This window comes from Aquarana catesbeiana, linkage group LG02, assembly GCF_042186555.1.
Source record: "Aquarana catesbeiana isolate 2022-GZ linkage group LG02, ASM4218655v1, whole genome shotgun sequence".
NCBI classification, from domain to species: domain Eukaryota; kingdom Metazoa; phylum Chordata; class Amphibia; order Anura; family Ranidae; genus Aquarana; species Aquarana catesbeiana.
The window spans coordinates 524,261,311-524,287,811 of NC_133325.1; the positions used below are offsets into that span (position 1 = coordinate 524,261,311).

Genomic DNA, 26,501 nt, shown 5'->3' on the forward strand with positions numbered 1-26,501 from the left:
AGCTCAGACTATCATTCAGGCCAGGGACATGTGTGGCCTCCAGCTCCCAAATCCAACAAGCTTCATGCTGGAAAACCATCTGATCGAAGTTCCCCCCCACCATCTTTGGCTTCTATATATAATTTTAGGAACATTTTCATTGATATTGTCAAGCATGTGTGTGCGTATGGCTACATCGTCCCCACACATGCAAATCATGACACAATTCACACACTGAGTCATTCCAACCATCTCATTTCTACATAATCCATGAAGTGCTCTCGGATTCTTATGTTCACCACTAAGGAAAAAGAGCAGAATATACTACTAAGCAAAGCTTCCTCTTGTGGATTAAAATAATAGTCTAATATGCAATTTGTCAAAATAAAATGGTATGCAAATAAGGTGTAGAATTATGCAAACTTACACAAAAATATACCATTCTTATATTATCCGCCAATTTTGACTTTAGAAACCTCTAATGATGGGTAAAAGAGCTCTCTCAAGACCTTTGCAACCTTATTTTTGCAAAACATACTTTTGGTATTGGTTACAGAAGGATTTCTAAATTTTGTTCCAGTGAGCACTGCTGGGGCCATAATCTGGAAGTGGAAAGAACATTTTTTCACTATTAACCGGTGACTACCAGATGTTCCTTGCAAGATTTCTGCAGAGTGAAAATAATTTTCAGAAGAGTTGTCCAAAAGCCAAGGACCACTTGTGGAGAGCTTCAGAAAGACCTGGAATTAACAGGTACAATTGTTTCAAAGAAAACAATAAGTAATGCACTCAATCGCCATGGCCTGTACATACACTCCCCACGCGACACTATTGCTGAAGAAAAAACATGTTGAAGCTAGATTGCTGCACAACATTTAGACAAGTCTGTGAAATACTGGGAGAATATAGTCTGGTCAGATGAGACAAAAATTGAACTCCTTAGATGCCATAATACACACCGTGTTTGGAGGTCAGATGGCACTGCACAACACCCAAAAAACACCATACGAACAGTGAAGTTTGGAGGTAGAAACAGTATGGTGTGGGGCTGTTTTTCAGCATACAGTACTGGCAAACTTCATGTCATTGAAGGAAGGATGAATGGAAAAATGTACTAAGACATTCTTGATAAAAATTTGCTGCCATCTACCAGGATGATGTAGATGACACAAGGGTGGACATTTCAGCAAGACAATGATCCCAAACACAGACAAGGAAACTCTCACCTGGTTTCTAAGAAAAAAGATACAGCTGTTAGAATGGCTCAGCCAATCACCTGACTTGAATCCAATATAAAATCTATGGAAAGAACTAATTATCAGAGTTCACAGAAGAGGACCACTGAACCTTTAATATTTACAGACTGTGTGGAAGAATGGACCAAAATCGCACCTGAGCAATGCATGCGACTAGTTTCTCCATACAGGAGGTGTCTTGAAGCTGTCATTACCAACAAAGGATTTTGTACGAAGTATTAAATACATTTCAGTTAGCGTGTTCAAAACTTTTTCCCTGTTCATTCCATTTTATTACACATAACTTAATTTCTGAATGTATTTCTTTGTATATATGAATTGCATGGATTGTTTTTAAATGTGAAAATTTCATATCAATAGCACCTTTAGAAATCTATTTACCTAGAAAAATGGTGACGTGTTAAATACTTTTTTACCCGCTGTACATAGAGTGAGGGAAAAAAGTATTTGATCCCCTGCTGATTTTGTATGTTTACCAACTGACAATGAAATGATATAATTTTAATGGTAGGTTTGTTTTAACAGTGAGAGACAGAATAACAAAAATATCCGGAAAAACGCAGTTCAAAAAAGTTATAAATTGATTTGCATTTTTTTTAAATCTGTTTATTGAAGTAATATACATACCATAAACAAAAGTAAACTAACAAAAGAACACAGCTTAAAGCAGAGTTCCACCCAGAAATGGAACTTCCACAGATCGGATTCCTTGCCCACATTTGGCACTTTTCAGGGGGGAGGGGGGAGCAGATTCCTGTAAACTCCAGGTACCTGCTCCCACTTCCGGGGAAAAATCACGAATTACACAATGCCCCCCCCCCGCTGCCTTCTGGGAGACACACAGGAGACAGCAGGGACCATTCAGAAAGTGCAGCGCGACTCGCACATGCGCAGTAGGAAACAGGCTTCACTTCCTGTTTCCCTTAGTAAGGATGCCGGCGTCTGCACCTGGAGCCGAGGGACGGATCAGCTTCGGGTGCTGACATTGCGGGCTCCCTGGACAGGTAAGTGTCCTTTCATACAGTATTTGTAGCTGCTGACTTATCAATTTTTTTTTCCCAGACGCAACTCCGCTTTAACATAAAGCTCAAGGGTGCAGCCCACGTGCGTATAACACATATAACAGAATTAGGACAGAAAGGCATTGGTGCACCATGTAGTAAAGTGGTGCCGCTTATATTAATAGCTCGTTGGTTAGAGTAGTTAGAGTAGTTTAGAGCAGAATCTAAGAACTCAGACAAATCTTGTGTTCACCCAGGACATTGAAACAGCAGAAAAAGGTAGTGTCTTACTACATGGCCGAAGCAGTCGAGGTTTCCTCCAACCAATTACGCCATACCTTATTGTTAGTGGTGCACCGAAAATTATCGTCCGAAAACTGTTTTCATTAACGGCTGAAAGAAAAAAAAAAAGCTGATAATGGAAGCCGAAAAGGGGGCAGGGACTGCCTTGGGTGCCGTCCATTGCGGGGGTGTCATCCCGGGCACAGGCAGACTGCATCTGGCGGGCATGGGCAGGCTGCATCTGATGGCAAAAATTAAAATGTATTACATTCATTTTAATACGTCACAAATATTTTAATATTTCAGATTGCTACCTTTGTTACATCTAAATTGCTGTTCTGTGTGATATGCATGCATTTATTCACTGTTATAGTGTACACGTGGGGTTAACGTCGCAAGAGCTAATAGCCCTTCCCCCTCCACACCTATACGCTTCTATATCTGCCTGCTGCTGTTGGCTCCCTTGACTTTGAGAAAGCGCAGGAGCGTGAAACATGTAACTCACGGTCACCACGGGTACTTTGAGCTTGCGATCCGCCTAGCTTCCTGGTACTCCTCGTTTCCAGCCCTGACCCTGCCTCCCAGCTTCCGGATTCAGTGGGCGCCATCCAGAGCACCCTCCAGCACGCCAGGTTCCAGCCAGCCTGATCAGCCAGCTTGACCGAGGTCGTTCAGAGGCGCGATCTACAATACACCTCCTGGATCACAGCGAGTCTGATATCCGGAATACAGCCACTAAGTGCACCTTAGAGAGCGGTGTCTCTCCACCTCTATTTTTCTCCCTGCACATTGAGCCATTGGGTCTGACAATTAGGATCGGAGCTTGTAAGCACACTTGCTGACATTAACCCCTTGTCATCTGGAAGTCGTGGTGGTATCGTGTGTACTAATTTTCGGATATCTTCAACCATGATAATGAGTTGTGCTTATGAAGTCTAATAATTTTATCATCTCATTTTTTCATTGACAGTTGTTTTTAATTTAAATCTCAGCATGCATCCAATAAATGAACTTCATTGTTTATACCACCTGCAATAGTTTTTTACTACTTGTCCCATTGAGCGCTGCATTTTTGTTTATTTTTGCTATCTACTTTTCTTCCAGAAGTTTGCAGCTGCACTGGTGTCCAGCTATTGCTTGCATAGTTGTTATGACATGACAAAAGTTTCTAATGACTGCCAGATTTAGCACTTCGGAACTCTTTTTGCTTTCTGTCGGCTGCATCTGATGGGCACGGGCAGGCTGCATCTGGTGGGCACTGGTGAGGTTGCATTGATCTTTTGTATCATGTCTGCAGTCTTTGACCATCAACTATATCATGTCTACTGGAGGTGCACCAAATTTAAATTTTGCTAATACTATTAGAAGTGTGTTTAACCGCTTCAGCACCGGAAGATTTTACCCCCTTTCTGACCAGAGCACTTTTTGTGATTCAGCACTGCGTCGCGTTAACTGACAATTGCGCGGTCGTGCGACTTTGCACCAAAACAAAATTGACATCCTTTTTTCCCACAAATAGAGCTTTCTTTTGGTGGTATTTGATCACCTTTGCAGTTTTTATTTTTTGCGCTATAAAAAAAACAAAAAAAGAGTGAAATTTTGAAAAAAATGCAATATTTTTTATTTTTTGCTATAATATCCCCAAAAATATATAAAACAATTTTTTTCCTCAGTTTAGGCTGATATGTATAATTCTACATATTATTGGTAAAAAAAAATCGCAATAAGCGTTTGGTTTGCGCAAAAGTTATAGCGTCTACTAAATAGGGGATGGTTTTATGGCATTTTTATTTTTTTTTATTAGTAATGGCGGCATTCTGCGTTTTTTTATCGGAACTGCGACATGGCGGACACATCGGACACTTTTTTGGGACCATTATCATTTATACAGCGATCAGTGCTATAAAAATGCACTGATTACTGTGTAAATGACACTGGCAGTGAAGGGGTTAACCACTTGGGGGTGATGAAGGGATTAAGTTTGTCCTAGGGAGTGATTCGCTACAAGTGACACGACAGTGATCACTGCTCCCGATGACAGGGAGCAGTAGAGATCTCTGTCCTGTCACATGGCAGAACGGGGAAATGCCTTGTTTACATAGGGGGGGTTAAGTGTGTCCTAGGAAGTGATTCTAACTGGGGGGGGTGGGCTTCCAGTCACATGACAGTGATCACTGGTCCCGATGACAGTGATCAAAGCAGAATGGGGAAATGCCTTGTTTACATAGGAACATGAGGCTCTGTGACACGATCGCCGTGAGACCGGCAAACATCGAGTCCCGCGGGCACGGTCATGCTGTACAAGGCGGGTGCGCGCCTGCTATCCCCGCTTCTTAAAGAGGACATACAGGTACATCCATTTGCCCACCGCCGCCATTGTGCCGACGTATATCGGCGTGCTGCGGTCGGCAAGTGGTTAAGTAAGAGATTGCAGACATGATACAAAAGATGGTTAGAGACTGCAGACTGCATTTTTCTTGACCTTTCTTGCACTAAAGGTGCCAATAATGGCCAAAAAGAAATTCATACTAATATTTAAATTGATGATATTAATTAAAAAGTCGAATATAATACAATTATATATATAAATATGAATAATTTTTTTAAAAACTGTCATTTTCGGTTTTGCTTTTTGGCAAAATGTCCATTTGGTGCACCCCTACTTATGGTATTCTGTGGGGCAACCCCTATTCATGTACGTATCTTTGTACAAAGAGAGACTATTATTCACTAGATTTTTCCCCTGGAAAGGGTTTGGGGGAGAGGGTTTTTTCCACTGTATAGCAATGTTCTTTCTGACGTAGAAAAGGAGCAAACTAATCCAGTGTTCTTTTGGCCACAGTCAATACTATGGCTTCAACTAGGCCCAATAGACAAACTTCCATGGAGAGTTGTACAGAGATAGATCAACTAGATCACTCAGAGCCAGTACTTCTTCCCAATATAGCTTAACCTCCCTGGCGGTATGATTATGTTAGATTGATGCAGAAAGCGGTACATTGTTTCGCACTGAAATTTGGCATTTTATATTGTAGGCCTGTAATTCTTAGGAATAACTCACTTAAATCTGTCCAAACAAGAGTCTAGTGGACATCCCGGGTATGATAAAGTTTGAAACACAAAATCATAAATTATAATATAATAATTCTTAAATAATAATATAGTAAAATGCATTCAATAATGTAATCAACTCAAAAACACTGAAATTTGCTCAGTTGCAGAATTGTCGCTGTCGTCACTTTCAGTGTCTTATGACGAATTTCCCCACAAATCACTGTCGCTCAATGCTGCAAGTGTACTAATTTATTATTGCTGTTTTCTAGCTGGTCTAAAACTGCTTTTGACATAAAGGGACGCATTTTGGTTGCCATGGACATTCTCCAGTTTCCAGGCACAAAGAACAGTATATATAATATAAAACTGCATGCAGGGCACTGGACAATGCACTACGGACAAAAGGGAGGTGAAATAATTTGATACAGTAAAGTAATTTGTAAGATTACAGTGTACTGTATGTGTTCTGTTTCGTGCACTTTTAGAATTTCCCACTGGGCTCCATCCCCGTGCGTCGTGACGCTCGCAGGGAACGGAGCACGGCATACAGTACATCGGGCGGAAGACACAGCCGCCGCACACAGCAGGGGGACATCGCAGGATCCTGGGGACCACTTAAGTAACTTTCCTGCGATGCAGATGCAGCCCTGAGTGTGGCTCGGGGTTACCGCTTTTGGTATGGAAAATACACTCGGGAATACCGCTAAGAAGGTTAACCCTGGGACAGTGCCAAAAAAATGTGTGCGAAATCTCCCGATACCACACCTCCAACATTCCGAAATATCTGTGTTCATCATGTGGAGCCTATGAGGAGTGATGTATGCTCTGTGTAATATTTTAAATTGTACAAGACGGCTTTCTTGTGAAAAAAAATTGTACAAGACGGTTGCGTTTCGAAACCAAGGATCGGAAAGGGAAATCCCAGACGTCGTCCCAATTATCATTGTCCAATGCAGGAATGTCACGTTGCCAGCGAGTGCAGAGCCCTTCAAGAGGGAGTAAAGACGATTTGCATTTTAATGATTGAAATAAGTATTTGATCCCCTATCAATCAGCAAGATTTTTGGCTCCCAGGTGTGTTCTATACAGATACCGAGCAGAGATTAGGAGCACTTTCTTAGAGAATGCTCCTAATCTCGGCTTGTTACCTATATAAAAGACACCTGTCCACAGAAGCAATCAATCAGATTCCAATCTCTCCACCATGGTCAAGACCAAAGAGCTGTTCAAGGATGTCAGGGACAAGATTGTAGACCTACACAAGGCTGGAATGGGCTACAAGACCATCGCTAAGCAGCTTGGTAAGAGGTTGACAACAGTTGGTGCGATTATCCACAAATGGAAGAAACACAACATAACTATAAATCTCCCTTGGTCTGGGGCTCCAAGCAGGATCTCACCTTGTGAAGTTTCAATGATCATGAGAACGGTGAGGAATCAGCCCAGAACTACATGGGAGAATCTTGTCAATTTCAAGGCAGCTGGGACCATAGTCGCCAAGAAAACAAATAACACACTACGAGCAAAAAAAATATCAATAAATTCTTGAAGTATGTAAACAGTAAAAAAAGGAGGACAGACCAAATTGGCCCCATAAATGAGGAAGAACCTCTGGTTACAAAGGATGGGGAGATGGCGAAGGAATTGAATTAATTTTTCTCAGTCTTCACAAGGGAATCGGGGGGACTTTTGTAACCAAAACTGCAGTGTTTATCCTTATGACACATCACAGGAAACACCCTTATGACTAACAGAGGACAGAATTAGAATCAGACTTGGAAAACTTAACATTGATAAATCACCAGGACCGGATGGCTTGCACCTGAGGGTACTTAGGGAACTCAGTCAAGTAATTGTCAGACCATTGTTCCTAATTTTTACTGACAGTCTACTGACTGGAATGGTACCAGCAGATTGGAGAAAAGCCAATGTAGCAGCAATATTTAAAAAGGGCCCAAAATACATCCCTGGGAATTACAGGCCAAGTTAGCCTAACATCAATAGTATGCAAGCTCTTGGAGGGGATGATGCGGGACTATATAAAAGATTTTAGTAATGAAAATGGTATCATTAGCAGTAATCAGCATGGATTCATGAAGAATCGTTCTTGCCAAACAAATCTGTAAGGCTGGGTTCACACATTTGAAGTGCGAATTCCAGCTCCGTTTTCTCTGCGAAGAGAAAAAACAACTTTTCAGTGGTTCTTCTCCATTGTAGCTGCGGATCAGCTGACCTGGGAGAGGGGGGAGGTGTAGTGAGGAGGCGGGAGAAAATTTGTGTTCAGAATGGAATGCATGAGCAAATCAGATGCATTCCCATAGAAGATAATGTGCCCACAATGCCCAGAAAATGCACGTTTTTTGGGCAATGCGGAGTGCGAATGCAATGCACATATGTGAACCAGCATCATTCAAATGAACGTGTTTTAAAATGTCATGCAAATTCAATGTGGTGTAAGCAGCATCCAATTCGCATAGGTGTGAACCCAGCCTTAACCTTCTATGAGGAGGTGAGTTGCCATCTAGATAAAGGAAGGCCCATAGACATGGTGTATCTGGATTTTGCAAAAGCATTTGACACAGTTCCCCATAAACGTTTACTGTACAAAATAAGGTCCGTTGAAATGGACCATAGGGTGAGTACATGGATTGAAACCTGGCTACAAGGGCAAATTCAGAGGGTGGTGATAAATGGGGAATACTCGGAATGGTCAGGGGTGGGTAGTGGGGTCTAACAGGGTTCTGTGCTGGAACCAATCCTTTTTAAATTGTTCATAAACGACCTGGAGGATGGGGTAAACAGTTCAATCTCTGTATTTGCGGACGATACTTAGCTAAGCAGGGCAATAACTTCTCCGCAGGATGTGGAAACCTTGCTAGAAGATCTGAACAAATTAATGGGGTGGGCAACTACATGGCAAATGAGGTTTAATGTAGAAAAATGTAAAATAAAGCTTTTGGGTGGCAAATATATGAATGCAATCTATACATTAGGGGGAGAACCTCTGGGGGAATCTTTGATGGAAAAGGACCTGGGGGTCCTAGTAGATGATAGGCTCAGCAATGGCATGCAATGCCAAGCTGCTGCTAACAAAGCTAACAGAATATTGTCATGCATTAAAAAAGAGATTAACTCCAGGGATAAAGCGATAATTCTCCCACTCTACAGGACTCGGCTCCGGCCGCACCTAGAGTATGCTGTCCAGTTCTGGGCACCAGTCCTCAGGAAGGATGTACTGGAAATGGAGCGAGTACAAAGAAGGACAACAAAGCTAATGAAGGGTCTGGAGGATATTCGTTATGAAGGATGTTTGCGAGCACTGAACATATTCTCTCTGGACAATAGACACTTGAGAGAGGGGATATGATTTCAATATACAAATACCGTAATGGTGACCCCACAATAGGGATAAAACTTTTCCGCGGAAGGGAGTTTAACAAGAGACATGCCCACTAATTGAAATTAGAAGAAAAGAGGTTTAACCATAAACTACATAGAGGGTTCTTTACTGTAAGAGCGGGAAGGATGTGGAATTCCCTTCCACAGGCGGTCTCAGCAGGGGGCATCAATAGTTTCAAAAAACTATTAGATAAGCGCCTGAACGACCACAACATACAGGGTTATACAAGGTAATACTGACATATAATCACACACATAGGTTGGACTTGATGGACTTGTGTCTTTTTTCAACCTCACCTACTATGTAAGTATGCAATGATGTAAGTATACGTCGTGAAGGACTGCAATCCTGCAGTGTCCTCAAGGCCCCCCTGCTCAAGAAAGCAAATGTACAGGCTCATCTGAATTTTGCTAATGGACATCTGAATGATTCAGAGGAGAACTGGGTGAAAGTGTTGTGGTCAGATGAGACCAAAATCCAGCTGTTTGGCCTCAACTCACTGTGTTTGGAGGAGGAGATATGCTGCCTATGAACCCAAGAATACCATCCCCACTGTCAAACATGGAGGTGGAAACATTATGCTTTGGGGGTGTTTTTCTGCTAAGGGGACAGGACAACTTCACTACATCAAAGAGACGATTTACGGGGCCATGTACTGTCGAATCTTGGGTAAGAACCTCCCTTCCCTTAGCCAGGGCATTGAAAATGGGTCGTGAATGGGTATTCCATCATGACAATGACCCAAAACACACGGCCAAGGCAACAAATAGTGGCTCAAGAAGAATCACATTAGGTCCTGGAGTGACCCAGCCAGTCTCCAGACCTTAATCCGATAGAAAATATATGGTGGGAGCTGAAGGTTATAAAACATCAGCCTCGAAACCTTAATGACTTGGTGAGGATCTGCAAAGAGTAGTGACACAAAATCCCTCCTGAGATGTGTGCAAACCTGGTGGCCAACTACAAGAAACGTCTGACATCTGTGATTGGCAACAAGGGGGTTTTGCCACCAAGTACTTACTCATGTTTTGCGAAGGGGTCAAATACTTATTTCACTCATTAAAATGCAAATCAATTTATAACTTTTTTGAAATGCTTTTTTATGGACTTTTTTGTTGTTAGTCTGTCTTTCACTGTTAAAATAAACCTACCATTAAAATTATAGACTGATTTCTTTGTCTGTGGGCAAAACATACAAAATCAGCAGGGGATCAAATACTTTTTTCTCTCACTGTAAATTGTATATCTCATGAACAAAGGGCAAAAAGGTAAAACCTTCATCCAGGCCATACAGGGTTCTTGAGCCAAGACTGAAGATCCATCTGGCGGGCGGAGCTGAGGGTGTGGCTGCCTCCTCCACTCCTCCCACAGACTCCTTCACTCACTGGCTGATCCCACAGCTGAAGGAGAAAGAGACGAGAACACAGCAGCCCAGAGCGTCTTCAGCTCCAGGCATGCTGTAAGTTACTGCACTGATGCACATGTCACTACATAGAGTCCTAACCTGGCACCATACCACCCCAGTCTGCCCTATGCCACCACAACCTGCCCTATGCGACCCCAGCCTGCCCTATGCCACCGCAACCTGCCCTATGCCACCCCAGCTTGCCCTATGCCACCGCAATCTGCCCTATGCCACCTCAGCCTTCCCTATACCACTGCAACCTGCCCTATACCATCCCAGGCTGCCCTACACTCTGCTAGCGGCTGATTAAGGGGTTAATAGCGCCCGCAAAGCTTTCACACTGTAGCGGGGGGACATCGACGGTAAAGCGCCACTATTTTTAGTGCCTCTTTATCTTAGTTTAAGCAGTGCTTTTCAGCCACTAGCGGGGCGCTTTTAACCCCCTGCTAGCGGCCGATTAAGGGGTAAATAGCGCCCGCAAAGCTCTGCTACTGAAGCGCTTTGCAGGTGCTTCGGTGGCGCTGCCCATTGATTTCAATGGCATTCGGGCTTTCACACTGGAGTGACAGGAGAGGTGCTTTACAGCCGCTTTGCAGGCGCAATATTTAGCGTAAAGTGCCTCAGTGTGAAAGTAGCCTAAAAGAGAGGAAAGAAGTGAGTGGGCGGACGAGCAGAGATGACATCGTCTCTCACTGCCCACCCGCATCACCGCTCTCCTGCCCTCACTAAATGGACCAGTGCTGCCAGCCTGCCACCAATGCAGCAACAATGCACATTTGGTGGCACTGGCTGGCATGACAAGTGACAATCCACATCAGTTGGCAAGTGACAATCCACATCTGGTGCCAGGCGACATGGCAAGTGACAATCTGCAAATGGTGGCAAGTGACAATCTGCAAATGGTGGCAGGTGACGTGGCAAGTGACAATCCACATCAGGTGGCAACTGACAATCCACATCTGGTGACAGGTGCAAGTGACAATCCACATCTGGTGGCAGGCGACAGTGGCAAATGACAATCCACATCTAGTGGCAGGTGACAGTGGCAAGTAACAAGCTGCATCTGGTGGCATTATATATTAGAATGTAACAATAGAAACAATGCGCTTCAATCACCCTGACACCATATCAACCATAATGATTGTACCGCCAACATCGGGCATTGCCCATGAAAAATTACTTATCACCGCCCCCCCCCCCCCCCCGGTTGGTGACCAGTGACTGCTGCTATGGGCTCTAGCCCCAGATCTTTTGCAGACCTAGCAACGCCCCTGGACTAAGGTAAACTAGGGATCAAAAGGGAAAAGCAGGCATATCCAAAAAACAATAAAATAATCTAAAGGTTCACAGTTCCGTATCCAGTACCTTGGCTTCTACAGGGAAAAGGAGTCCACAGGTAAGGTGGTTCAAAAGTTCTGATAGAAAATGGAAGGAAAGTTGTCCACAGTCTGCAGCTCCCAGGCATCTCAGATCAGGGAAGGATCCATAGCAGCATGCCAAAGTTGCCAAAGCGTAGGATTAATGAAAACTCATCACATTAATTTAAAATCATATCCACAGTTATGTGGGCATCAGCCAGAAGAGCAGTACATGCAGCCGGACCCACCGGGATGCCGAGTGGCAGCATCTGGCAGCTATCCTCTATGTTGGGTAAACAATGGGAACACGGAGATGGGCAGGTACTATGTGTTTGAGGGGCTCCACACCCTCTGTCAAGTCACCCAAATATAAACGATGCAGGCTATTTAACCACTTTCCGCCTAACAGCACATTTACTGGTCGCGAGCGGCACAGCCAGGCTAAGTGACATATCGGTACATCGCTCAACACATGCACCAGCAGCATCCAGAAAAAAATGGAAATCGTGGGACTACAAGTAATAGCTTAAAAGGATGTAAAAAAGTAAATAATATAATACAACAAAGGGAAAAAATGAATACACATTTGAATTGAGTTAGAAAATAAGACTGTAAGAGCCCTTTCACACTAAGCCACTGGCAGCATTAGTGGTAATTAGTGGCGCTCTACCGCTGTTATAATGGCGCTATTAGACTGCTAGCGGGGTGCTTTTAACACCCACTAATGGTCGAAGAAAGTGTTAAATGCTTCCAAGTAGCGCCGCTGCCAAAGCGCTTTGCAGGTGCTTCGGCAGGCCCTCCACCACCCCAAAGATGCTGCTTGCAGGACTTTTTTTTTTAACAACCTGCCAGCGCAGTGGCAGGGGAGGCGTTTTTCAGGTGCTTTACAGGCGCTATTTTTAGCCCTTTAGTATCTGAAAAACGCCTCAGCGTGAAAGGGGTCTTAAGTTCACACATGGTTAAAAAATTGTTGAAAATAATTTTAAATGGGGTCTTTTATGAATTCAGAATATTAAACCTAGTTTTATCAAAGCATAATTTTATAGACATGATGAAAAGACCTCTGATAATTTTTTAAAAAAACCTAATTTTCCCATACAATTTGTTCTATATTATTTATAGAAAACAACACAACAAAGACCCAGCGCCAATGATGGACTACCTGGAGCGCTCTAAACAGGACATGTGGTATATAACTTGTATATATCTACCATGCCATGTACTCAGACATTTTATATACATAAACCATAACCTATACAAAAAAATAGAGGGAAGAAAAACAGAAAAGCACCCCCTGTGCAGCTGGACCAACCGTAGCTGGTAGATACAGATCATAATAATCTAGTAGATCATTAGCGGACACTAACACGTACTTAAAATTACAGTCTGACCCTCTCCCAGGGTTTCAATTGTAATTAAGGTCACTGATACAGGAAGCGTGGCAAAATGGAGTACTCACCAATAAAGAAAGACAATTTCTATTACCATCTGATTGTAGTACTCCTTATTTTTACCACCTTCCCAAGGTCCACAAATCTCTGGTGGACCCCCCCGGGAGACCTATTGTGGCAAGCACGAATAGCTTCAGTAATGGATTGTCCAGGTATATTGATTGCTGTTTACAGCCACTTGTGTGCCAACTACCTTCATATATCAAGGATTCCAATGACGTAATAAAAGCCCTTCAGAATTATTCATGGGAGGAAGGATATTGGTGGGCATCTTTAGACGTGTCGTCCCTCTGAACCCTATGAAATAGGCCTGAGAGCCGTACAATACTTCTTGACTAATAGTGGGGATTTCAATTCGCTACAATCACAATTTTTGATTCAAGCCACTGAATTTTGCCTCAGACATAACTATTTTACGTTTGGGGAACAATTCTATTTGCAGCGTAGGGGAACCGCCATGGGAGCGAACTTTGCTCCTGTCTATGCTATATCTCACCATGGGCTATTGGGAAGAACACAATATCTGGGCCAACAATCCGTTCGCTGAGCACATTGTCTTTTTTGGGCGGTACATCAATGACATCGTGATCATATGGAGCGGGAGCCCAGAGTTGTTCTCCTCATTTGTGGCCCACTGTAATTCTAATTCTCTTGGCCTTTCATTTACTCACGTTATAGATCCCCAGGAACTTGTGTTCTTGGATTTGGTGTTAGTCCATGATCAACATAGGATTTTTACTAGAAACCATGTCAAGCCAACTAGTGGCAATTCCTATCTCCATTTTGGGAGTTGCCACCATCCATCATGGAAACGCAACATTCCAAGTGGCCAATTCAATAGAATCAGACGTAATTGCTCAAGAGTGGAGGATTATGCGTTACAGGGTGCAGAGATGAAAAAGAAATTTCAAGAGAAGGGGTATCCTTCTGACCTCATTAATGACGCCTTCCTGTCTCACATGAACCCCCCTCTCAGAGACAAGTGTTCAAAAGACGAACCAAGAACCAACCAGACAGTTAGATTCATTTCTACTTTTAATGATAACTACAAGTCGATATCCAAAATTGTCAGAAAACATTTTGGTATTCTACGTTTGGACCAACGTCTTGCTCCGGTATTACCTGAGGTCCCACAGGTAACGTTTCGTAAAGCCCGCACTATAAAAAAACCTGCTAGCACCTAGCAAAATAATAAACAAATCATCCAAATCCCCCCTTGATATTAGATCCTATTTTCATGATAGGGCATATTTCAGTGTAAAAAGAGGGGCTGTCTGACGTGCCAATTTATTGCCCATGGCACCAAAACTATCACAACCAACACAGGTAAAGAATCCGAGATCAGGCAATTCATCACTTTTTCTACAGATTTCGTTATATGTTTTGCGTTGCCCTTGCGGGCTAGTCTACGTTGGTCGGACCATTCGGGCTTTACGGGCCAGAGTGGGCGACCACCGTAGACTCATCTCTAAAGGGAATGATGAACACAGTGTGCCCCGGCATTTTTTACGTTTCCATAGCAAGGACGTTAGACTCCTGGAGGTCTTTGTGATTGAAACGACCCCCAAGGGTACACTGACCAATAACGAGAGATTCTCCTTGCTATGTAAACGCGAGGTTTTTTGGATTTACATGTTTGACTCGCTTGCCCCTAAGGGGTTAAATGAAGAACTGGAAACATGCAGTTTTGTGTAGATTGGTAAAAGGCTGGATGTTGTTGAGAATAATACTGAAGTTATGAAAGGAAATTAATAATAAACGTCTAATATGAATTTTTTGTAAATTTAAGATTTTTAAAGAGATTTTTTAGAGATTTTTAAGAGAATGTTTTTAAAAAAGTATCGAGTGACAACCTACGATAATGTTTTGTTTGATCATAAATTATGTGTCTCATATATGTTTATATATATATATATATGTTTATATATATATATATATATATATATATATTTTTATATATGTATATTTTATTGTATTATTTTATTGTATGTTTTTCCATTGTTGGGTGGTATGAACAACAGGGGGTTAATATTGGAGATTTTGTCCTCTTTCCCCCTCTCCCCCATAATGGGTTAATTATCCTCTTTTTTTTTTTTTTTTTCCCTCCCCTTGTGGTCCCTCCCCCCAATTCACATTTATCTATTTAAACTTTGTGAGTTGCCTACTCCCTTGACTATGACAAAGCGCTCGTGCGAGAAACGCGTCGTCAAGGCAACCCCAGGGCAGTGGCCCCAGCCAGAACCTTGTCACAGTGAGCATTGATCCATCCATCCATCCACTGTCCCTGTGAAGCTTCCATATTAGCTAGCAGCGATTCCCTCAGCATCATCATCACCATCATCCCTTCCTCGTCTGATGATTTTTGACCAGTCTCCTTATTTATTCATTTTTTTCATCGATTTTCATTTATTTTTATTGACTCTTTGTTTCTTTGAGGAGCCCGAGGCCGGCCAGGCAGATGTGAGCTCCATCATCACTTAGACACCTTCCTGCCCAAGCCAATTTTCAGCTTTCAGCGCTGTAGCAATTTGAATGACAATTGCGCGGTCATACAACACTGTACCCAAACAAATTTTTTATCAGTTTGTTCCCACAAAGAGAGCTTTCTTTTGGTGGTATTTGATCACCTCTGTGATTTTTATTTTTTGCGCAACAAATTAAAAAAGACCGAAAATTTTGAAAAAAACATTTTTTTTTTTCTGTTAAAATTTTTTGTAAATAAGTACGTTTTCTTCTTCACCGTTGGGCACTGATAAAGCGGCACTGATGGGCACCGATGAGGTGGCACTGATGATGGGCACTTATAGGCGGCATTGATGGGGCTGATAGGTGGCACTCATATGTGGCACTGATGGGCACTCATAGGCGGCACTGATGGGCACTCATGGGTGGCACTGATGGGCACTCATGGGTGGCACAGATGGGCACTGATAGGTGGCACTGGACACTGGGTGGCACTGATGACCCTGATGGGTGGCATTGCTGGGCATCACTGATGTAATTTGTTACACAATGGTGCCAGTCAGTGCCCATTTGTGGGCACTGATTGGCACAGATTGGGCATTCATTTGCACATGTGGATGGCCATGGGTTACATACCTGGCCATCCACATGTTGCCCCCTTCCCTGGTGATCCTGGTGGCTTCCCTGGTGGTCCAGTGTGGGCTTCCGAGGAGGGGCTGTGCTGATAAACAATCAGCACAGACCCCCCCTGTCAGGAGAGCCGCCGAGCGGCTCTCCTCTACTCGTGTCTCTCAGACGCGAGTGAGGAAAAGCCAATCACCGTCTCTTCCTGTTTACATCGTGAAAAGCCGTGATAGGACACGGCTGATCACGTGGTAAAGAGCGTCCGTTGGAGGCTCTTTACCGAGATCGGTGGAGCAGGGTGTGTCAGACTGACACACCGCACCACCGATCGCCGCGATGGGCGCCCCCATGGGCGCGCGGCGGCTGTTATCCTAAAGGACGTCATATGACGCCCAGTCAGGATAACTGAACCACCGCCTGACCGTCATTTTGCTATAGGCCGGGTTTGAAGTGGTTAAATAAAAAATCTGATCAAAGCATGTATAAATATATAAAAAATATAAAATATTGTAACCTGGGTTAGCTCTGTAATAACAGCCAGCCAGTTTATTGAAAGCAAACAATTCATTGTTTCAATTACAACTAAACAAAAGTTGTACAACTAAAAGCTTACTTCAGCCATAGTAAATAACAGTCCCAAATCCTGGTATTGGTAATTTAAGCAGGCTCACCACTAGTTTTTTTTTTTTTTGTCCCATACAGGGGTCAGGCTTCTCCAGAGCAAGAGTGCCAGGCAGGTCAGCCAAAGGGGGTCAGCAGCCTGTGTCTCCGTAGGTCAAAGAGCTCACACTGGCTGCACATCTTGTGAGACTCTCTCTCTCTCACTTCCTTGACACAGGTGCATATTTCCCCCTGCTGCCTTTCAAGCCTCCCTCCCCTGAGACTTAACCCCTTCAGTACCAACGTCCTAGTGATCAGGGTTTGAAGTCTCTGCAACTTTCCCCCTAAAGGGACTACGACTCAAATATTGGGGGAATGTGCCTGCAATCCAGGACACATTCCCGGTGTCCTGTACAATATGTATTTTATTTATATGTGTGTGTGTGTGTGTGTGTATGTGTGTGTATATATATATATATATATATATATATATATATATTACCGTATTTATCGGCGTATAACACGCACCCCAAGTTTAGGACTGAATTTTAAGGAAAAAAACTTACATTTAAATGCCCTTCAATGGAGCCTTATCATTGTCCATCTGCAGCCTTTCAGTGTCATTTGCAGCCTTTCAGTGTCATCTGCAGCCTTGTGTCATCTGCAGCCTTGTAGTGTCACTGCAGTTTTTAAATATGGCGCCGCCGAGAGACACAGAACCAGTCCTGTGTCTCTCGGCTGCTTTCGGCTCCTCTCATAGTCCTGTGGGCGGAGCCGAGCGCCGCCAACATTCATACATAGCCGAGTGTACTCGGCTAGGTTCGGTTAGCTCCGCTCAGTCACGCCCAGTCCCTGTGTTATGTCCATCTTAGGGCGGGGCTGGGCGTGACTGTGAGCGGAGCTAGCCGAACCTAGGTGAGTACACTCGGCTATGTATGAATGTCGGTGGCGCTCGTTCCTCCGCTCACAGTCAGGGATCGGCGTATAACACGCACCTGCGATTTTCCCTGATTTTAAGGGGAAAAAAGTATGTGTTATACGCCAATAAATGCGGTAATTTATATTATTGATGGTGACATTTGATCATGTTATATTCATTTTAGATCTGTAGGGGAATTCATTAGATGCGTCTATGGCACTTTAAAAGAAAAAAAAAATTACACTAACTAGAGCAGTGCAGTATCACTATGGTGACGTATTGTGTCTATTGATTATGGACACTGGGGGACACTGTATGCCAGTGCAGCCAGCTATTGTCCATGATCTTTAGCAACAGCAGTACAGTGTCGCCAACCAGTACAACCAGTCAGTGTCCCTCATCACACGTACATCATACCACTGCAGTCAGTCACCATGTCCCTTTTTACCACCAGACTAGTGTAGCCAGCAACAATGCTCCTGACTGCAACCATACCAGCCCCAGTGGCACCAGACCAGTGTAAGTCAGGAAGAGTGTTCCTGATTGCTGATTAACCAGAGCCAGTGTCACCACAGCCAGTGCAGCCAGCCAGGAATAGTGTCCCTAATCTCCACCACAGTAGTCCGAGTGTCACCAAACCAATTTAAGCCAGCAAATGTCCCTAATTTTCTGCCAGACCATTGTAAGCCTGCAGCAGTTTCCCTGATCACCACCACACTAGTCCCTAGTTGCACCACAGCAGGGTAAGACAGCAACAGTTTTCCTGATTACTTACACACCAGCACAGTGTTGGCTCTGCCTGCTTCCTGTACTGAGCCCTGCCTGTGTGTTTTTACATTTCTGCCTGCCACCTGAACTGACCCACTAACTACATTCTTGTGATAGACCATTCCCTGTTGACAACTGCACTCCTGAAAAAAACAATTTTTGTTAAGCCTCCTGTACCTCCTGGCCAGTGAACATGGCATTTCTGGGGGCAGGCATGTACCAGTAGGCTAGGCTTGCTTAGTTTATAGGAACTGGGACTGCTATAGGTGATGCTACACTAAGCTGAATTCCCTGGCCACTTGTGCAGAGGTGAGCATTACAGTACAGTGTTTTTGAGGGAACGTTGGTTGATTTTTGTGATGCACAAGATACAATGTCCGATACATAATCAGTTCAAGCATTGAAAAAGTCCCACACAGGTGGTATCCTGTTGAATTTTATTTCCAAATTTTCCAAAAACTTGTGGCAAAAAAGGAATCTTCAAAAGACTCAACTTGCCTCATAAAAAATACCTTGGGGTGTTTAATCTCCAAAATCCAAAGTGCTTACTAGCGATCTCTCAGTTCATTGGAAGCTACATGCCATCTGCTGTAGTGGCAGACAGGACTTGTAGTTTATTCATTCACAGATTCCTCTGACTGAATGATGGAGCTGTGTAGGCAGAGCCGTGCGGTTTTTAAAATGTGATAGAGGGTGCAGGGAGAGGAACCCCCCTGCCCTCTGTGACGGGAAGTATCAGGAACTGTGGCTGGAGGTGCTCAAGTATGTTATACATTACACCCTAAATCCGGGTGTAACCTGTTGCATGCTCCAAAAGGTGAACTTAGGCTTTAAATACAGCTAAATAAAAGCTCTGTCTAAAAAAATTATTTAAAATTAATTTGTGTACATCATTGCATGAATGAGTAACTGTTATGGCGCGTACACACGATCGGACTTTACGGCAGACTTTGTCCAGCGGACTTTTCGACAGACTTTTCGACAGACTTTACGACGGACTTTCCGAATGAACAGACTTGTCTACACACGATCAACCAAAGTCCGACGGATTCGTACGTGATGACGTACGACCGGACTAAAACAAGGAAGTTCATAGCCAGTAGCTGCCCTAGTGTCGATTTATGTCCGTTGGACTAGCATACAGACGAGCGGACTTTTCAACCGGACTCGAGTCCGTCAGAAAGATTTGAACCATGTTTCAACACACGATCGAATTGTCCACCGGACTCCGGTCCGCCGGGCCAAGTATGCCGTAAAGTCCAGTCATGTGTACGCGGCATTAGTCAAAGTATCACAGTGCTGAAAGCTGAAAAATCATTTGGAAAGGAAGTAGGTTGATCATGGCGGTCTTCAAGTGGTTAAAGCGGGATTGCGGCTGGGAAAAAAAAAAAATTTAAAGTCAGCAGCTACAAACACTGTAACTGCTGACTTTAAATAAGTACTTACCTGTCTTGGGTGCCCGCGATGTCGGCCACCCGAGGCCGACCTGTCCCTCGGGTCCCGGCACCGCCATCCTAACTAAGGGAAACAGGCAGTGGAGCCTTACGGCTTCACTGCCCATTTCCTACTGCGCATGCGCGAGTCGCGCAGCGCTTTATGAATGGGACGCGATGTGTTGTGGGACACACACAGTTCCCATAACACACCGCGCCCCATTCCCCAGAAGACAACACGGGGAGGAGAAGAGACAACATCACCGCAGCGTAGGAATAGGCAGATTAGGAAGACTGCCTAGCAACAGCCATTTCACGTAAGTAAAAACATTTTTTTTTCCTCTTTTTTTTTTTTTTTTTTAGGTATTTTTTTGTGCAATTTTTTTTTTTTTTGCAGGGTGGACCTCCACTTTAATGTGTTTGCAGCTAAATTTTATACTAGGGTGTTCTAGTAACAGACTATAGTTTATGAATATTTCAACCAACAAGTAGTTGATCAGTGCTTATCTTTTTTTCCTAGACAGGCTCTGTCCCTACTTTTTGACACGTATCACAATGAAGTGGAACAATTTGTTGCATCTAATGTAAGTAAATTTTTCTCTAAAATGCCTGTTTATTCATGTTCATGAGCACATTTTGGCAGTTAATTGTATGCAATGCAGAACACAAATCAAGAGTGCCACAAAGCAATTGTAAATCAGAGATTTGATCTACCGAATACAGTATGTGCTTCTACCAATTTATGAAGCGATATTAAAGTGGAACTACACTACATCTATGCATCACAAACCAAAAACACTATTTGATTCATTTTTAAAATTCAAAGCGAACACACCCACTGATCCATGTCTCCGTGATTTATTTTGCTGAGAAATCACTTTGAAAAACACCCACTAGCATTTCTGGCTGTGGCCATCTTAACCACTTAAGCCCCGGAAGGTTTTACCCCCTTCTTGACCAGAGCAGTTTGGCTTTTTACAATGTGGCACTGCAATGCTGTAAGCAAACAAAATGTGTGTCCTTTTTTCCCACAAATAGAGCTTTCTTTTGGCGGTATTTGATCACCTCCGCGTTTTTTATTTTTTGTGATATAAGCGAAAAAAGACCGAAAATTTTGAAAAAAACAGATATTTTCTACTTTTTGTTACAAAAAAATACAATAAACTCAATTTTAGTCATACATTTAGGCCAAAAAGCATTCAGCCACATGTCTCGGGGAAAAAAAGTTCAATAAGCGTATATTTTTTGTTGGTTTTCGCAAAAGTTATAGCGTCTTCATAACTGCCTATCTCATTTCTTGAGGTGCTTAAAACGGCAGGGCAGTACAAACTCCCCCCCCCAAATGACCCCATTTTGGAAATTAGACACCCCAAGGAATTTGCTGAGAGGCTTGTTGAGCACATTAAATATTTTATTTTTTTGTCTTAAAGCGGGGTTCCACCCAAATTTTGAACAATATCTGTATGTATTCTCTTCCTTGCCTAGATGCTGACATGCCGTTTAAAAAAATTTAAATCGCCGTAATTACCTTTTATTTTTCTATTCTTCTTTGCACTTCCTGGTTCTCCTCCCGTGGGAGTAGGCGTGTTTCTAGCCTCTCCCAGACTCCTGGGAGCTAGTCTCAGGCTTCCCAGGATGCCACTGAGCATGTGCGGGAACGAGCGGTGAATGCTGGGAGCACAGCATTCACCACATCCAGGAAATAAATGCTTGTGGGCTTCAAATGCCCACAATGAAGATGGAAACTGCCTGCAGTGAATAATATCAGTTATTCTTTCCGACGAAATCTGACACAGGCGGACATATTATACACAATATGTGAGTATGTAATGCTGAGAAGAAAAGTTTGTGAATGAACTCAAAAAAAAAAAAAAAACGATAGATAGGTGGACCCCCGCTTTAAGTGATTGAAAAATGACAAAAAAAATTTTACACAAAGTTGTCACTGTAATGATATATTGCTCAAACATGCCATGGGCATATGTGAAATGACACCCCAAAATACATTCTGATGCCTCTCCTGAGTACAGGGATACCACATGTGTGAGGCTTTTTGGCAGGCTAGCTGCATACAGGACCTCGAAAACCAATCAACGCCTTCAGGCTTTCTAAGGGCGTACATTTTTGGTTTCGCTCCTCACTACTTATCACAGTTTTGGAGGCCATGAAATGCTCAGATCGCATAAACCCCCCCAAATGACCCCATTTTGGAAAGTAGACACCCCAAGCTATTTGCTGAGAGGCATGTTGAGTCCATGGAATATTTTATATTTTGCCACAAGTTTCGAGAAAATGACAATTTTGTTTTATTTTTTTTTTGCAAAGTTGTCACTAAATTATATATTGCTCAAACATGCCATGGGCATATGTGAAATTTCCCCCAAAATACATTCTGCTGCTTCTCCTGAGTATGGGGATACTACATGTGTGGGACTTTTTGGCAGTCTAGCCGCGTACAGGACCCCAAAACCAAGCATGCCGTAAGGCTTTCTAAGGGTGTAAATTTTTGATTTCACTCCTGACTACCTATCACAGTTTCGGAGGCTATGAAATGCCCAGATAGCACAACCCCCCCCCACCTCCCCAAATGACCCTATTTTGTAAAGTAGACACCTCAAGCTATTTGCTGAGAGGCATGTTGAGTATTTTGCAGATCTCGCTTGTTACACATACAGATATTGGCAGCGCTATAAACTCTGATAATAAAATACCAAAGAAATAATCCATGCAGTGCAATCAAATTAATATAAAATAGTCCATAATATTTTGCAGCTAAAAGTCCATGACATTGTCCAGTGTAGGGGGCAGCACAGTGGTGTAGTGGTCAGCACAGTGGTGTAGTGGGTAGCACTTTCGCCTAGCAGTAAGAAGGGTCGCTGGTTCGAATCCCAACCACGACACTACCTGCCTGGAGTTTGCATGTTCTCCCTGTGCCTGCGTGGGTTTCCTCCGGGTACTCCGGTTTCCTCCTACACTCCAAAGACATGTTGGTAGGTTAATTGGATCCTGTCTAAATTGTCCCTAGTATGTATGAATGTGAGTTAGGGACCTTAGATTGTAAGTTCCTTGAGGGTAGGGACTGATGTGAATGTACAATGTATATGTAAAGCGCTGCGTAAATTGACGGCGCTATATAAGTACCTGAAATAAATAAATAAATTCCTGCTTACGAGATGCTAGACTGTCACCAACACCACCACACGTGAAGAAGCAGGGGGGTACTCACATCCCCCTTTAAATTTAAACTCTTACCAGATCTGACAGGGTTATAGGCAGAAAAACACACTGTTTTAATATCCTTATATCCAATCTCCCAGGTCAAAATGCATCAGAGGGTTGGGTCACACAGTGATGAGCTCGTTTCAGATCATAGAAAAAGGAAAACAAACTCCATATGTAATCCTATTAAAACAATTTAATGTTTATACACAACATCACCCCCTTTTAAGGACTTGCACTTACATCAATAACATAAAAAAAGCATAGCATCAAACAAGGTTATATCAGCATCTATTGCATAGATGCAGCACTGAAATGCATGGATACAACACTAAATCGGACTGTTAATTTGATCATTGCACAGCAACACAGCACTGAATTGCATAGAATCACATGGATGTAGCACCAAATCGCATGGATGCTTTTTTGTATTTTTTAACTTTTTTTTGTGCGAACATTGCACTAACACCATATTGCATAGATGCAGTACTGTTATGCTTGGATGCAACACTAAATCGCATGGAAGTTTGTGTTGAATAATCTATTAATGTTTGAAAATTGCACAAGCTTTGTGAAATATTTGCTATACACAGGCTTATTGGAGCACTTTTACCTATTTATTCATTCGTTGAAATTTATAGCACGTTAACGTATAGTATAGTATTAATAGCTGTTGTATATGTTAAGCACAATATCACTTTATTAATATTTTAGTGGAAATTTCTTATTTTTATTTTGATAAGCGCAGCGTGTGTACAATTTGGTTTAACTATTTTGCATGGTTATGAGACATGCGTAACGTTAGCAGCTGATCATTTGCAAAGATATACTATTTTGGAGACCAGATTTGGTCATTTACTTGGAGGCTCACAGGACTACAAATTAGCATTCTGAGTAAGATTATATCAGCAAGCCAGAGCGAGGATAGCGCGGTGTCTCCTGTCACAGTAAGCTGCCTTTCCGGCGGTAGTCAGCGCTGTGTCTCCGAGTGGCATGCTGAGGTCAATGATGGTCGTCGTAAAGCCCCACTCTGAAGCGTTTCATCATCAACATCATTATCTGGGGGCGTGGCTTTATGGCGAGACGACCTATCATATATACTGCTGCTGAACCAAGGCAATTTGTGATCCCATGATTAAGTCAACTCATGACGAAACATGTCGGGGGCGTGGCTGTGAGACGTGACGCATAGCGCTGTAAACCACATTGAAAGAGAGGAGTATTGATTACACGGTGGAACGGAGGACTGTCAAGGGTGGGGTGAGATTGAGAGCTCGGCACCAGCACACCTCGGGTCCGCCGTGACCGCTAGTTACATTTTGGTTTTCACTGAATTGAAGTTGATGTGAACCGCACTTTACTTTGGCTGGTTTTTATTGTTTAAAATGTGAGTGCACTGATATTAGATTGCAGTGGTTTTAAATAAATATGTTTTACTGGTTTACACTATTGGAGCACTTTATATTTTTTTCATGTGGACCTTATTGATAACATTCACTGTGGGACATCGATTGATCCAGTTACCCTTGTGTGTGGTAAACAAGTGATTACTGCCTTGCGTGAAAGTGCTGGCAATTCAAATCGGTGAGTGTATTTCTTGAGGGAGTGAATGCACTGATCACGAGGGGTGAGGTGGAAGACACACGGAATCACCTTTGTTTGTTCATCAAGATTTAACAACTTCCTTTTTTCTTGGACACTTTACTCATATTTGGTGACGTTTTTACAAAAAAATTTTTTTTGGACTGATTTTTTTCATGAATTTATGTTGTGCACTATGGAAATGTTTATGTACAGCATGGAGTGAAGTGATTGCACATAATATTTCACTGTACTTATAATTACTACATCTGTTTAGGTAGTGATTTGTGGTAATATTAGGTTTTGTGTGAGTGTACAGAAAGAGGTTCACACCACTATTGTGCTAGAGACATCTGGGCACTTTATAAGTTTAGAGCGCCTCTTATTTTATCCTAGGTGCCTGTAGGAGGTTCGTGGGAGATACTGGCATTTTGGATTTAATATTTAGCTCACAGTGCATGTCAGAGCAAATGAGAATCATGAGGTCAAAGGAACTACTCGAAGAGACAATTGTGCAAGGCACAGATCTGCCCAAGGTTACAAAAAAATTTCTGCTGCACTTAAGGTTCCTAAGAGCACAGTGGCCTCCATAATCCTTAAATGAAAGACGTTTGGGACGACCAGAACCCTTCCTAGAGCTGGCTGTCCGGCCAAACTGAGCTATCGGGGGAGAAGAGCCTTGGTGAGAGAGGTAAAGAAGAACCCAAAGATCAATGCGGCTGAGCTCCAGAGATGCAGTCGGGAAGTGGGAGAAAGTTGTAGAAAGTCAACCATCACTGCAGTCCTCCACCAGTCAGGGCTTTTTGGCAGAGTGGCCCGACAGAAGCCTCTCCTCAATGCAAGGCGCAGGAAAGCCCGCATGGAGTTTGCTAAAAAAAACACCTGAAGGACTCCAAGATGGTGAGAAATAAGATTCTCTGGTCTGAGACCAAGATAGAACTTTTTGGCCTTAATTCTAAGCGGTATGTGTGGAGAAAACCAGGCACTGCTTATCACCTGTCCAATACAGTCCCAACAGTGAAGCATGGTGGTGGCAGCATCATGCTGTGGGGGTGTTTTATCAGCTGCAGGGACAGGATGACTGGTTGCAATCGAGGGAAAGATGAATGCAGCCAAGTACAGGGATATCCTGGACGAAAACCTTCTCCAGAGTGCTCAGGACCTCAGACTGGGCCAAAGGTTTACCTTCCAACAAGACAATGACCCTAAGCACACAGCTAAAATAATGAAGGAGTGGCTTCACAACAACTCCGTGACTGTTTTTGAATGGCCCAGCCAGAGCCCTGACTTAAACCCAATTGAGCATCTCTGGAGAGACCTAAAAATGGCTGTCCACCAACGTTTACCATCCAACCTGACAGAACTGGAGAGGATCTGCAAGGAGGAATGGCAGAGGATCCCCAAATCCAGGTGTGAAAAACTTGTTGCATCTTTCCCAAAAAGACTCATGGCTGTATTAGATCAAAAGGGTGCTTCTACTAAATACTGAGCAAAGGATCTGAATACTTAGGACCATGTGATATTTCAGTTTTTATTTTTTAATAAATCTGCAAAAATGTCAACAATTCTGTGTTTTTCTGTCAATATGGGGTGCTTTGTGTACAATAATGAGGTGTTGAAGTGCAAGAACCGCAGGTCCCTCGTATGGAGCAGAGAAGTACTAGCGCCGCTATTCCTTCTGGTGAACTGGCAAGCACCAGCGGCCTAG

The 26,501-nt window shown here is 43.1% G+C and overlaps 1 protein-coding gene across 4 annotated transcripts in view; it reads left to right on the forward strand.

Annotated features, from left to right (window-relative positions):
* PIK3C2B (phosphatidylinositol-4-phosphate 3-kinase catalytic subunit type 2 beta) overlaps positions 1–26,501 on the forward strand; it is a 1,217,858-nt gene that overhangs the window by 281,668 nt on the left and 909,689 nt on the right. For all 4 annotated transcript variants that reach the window (XM_073615832.1, XM_073615830.1, XM_073615833.1 and 1 more), the window contains exon 8: positions 20,514–20,577. In XM_073615832.1, coding sequence (XP_073471933.1) covers positions 20,514–20,577 — 64 coding nt within the window. The remainder of the gene's footprint in view (positions 1–20,513; positions 20,578–26,501) is intronic.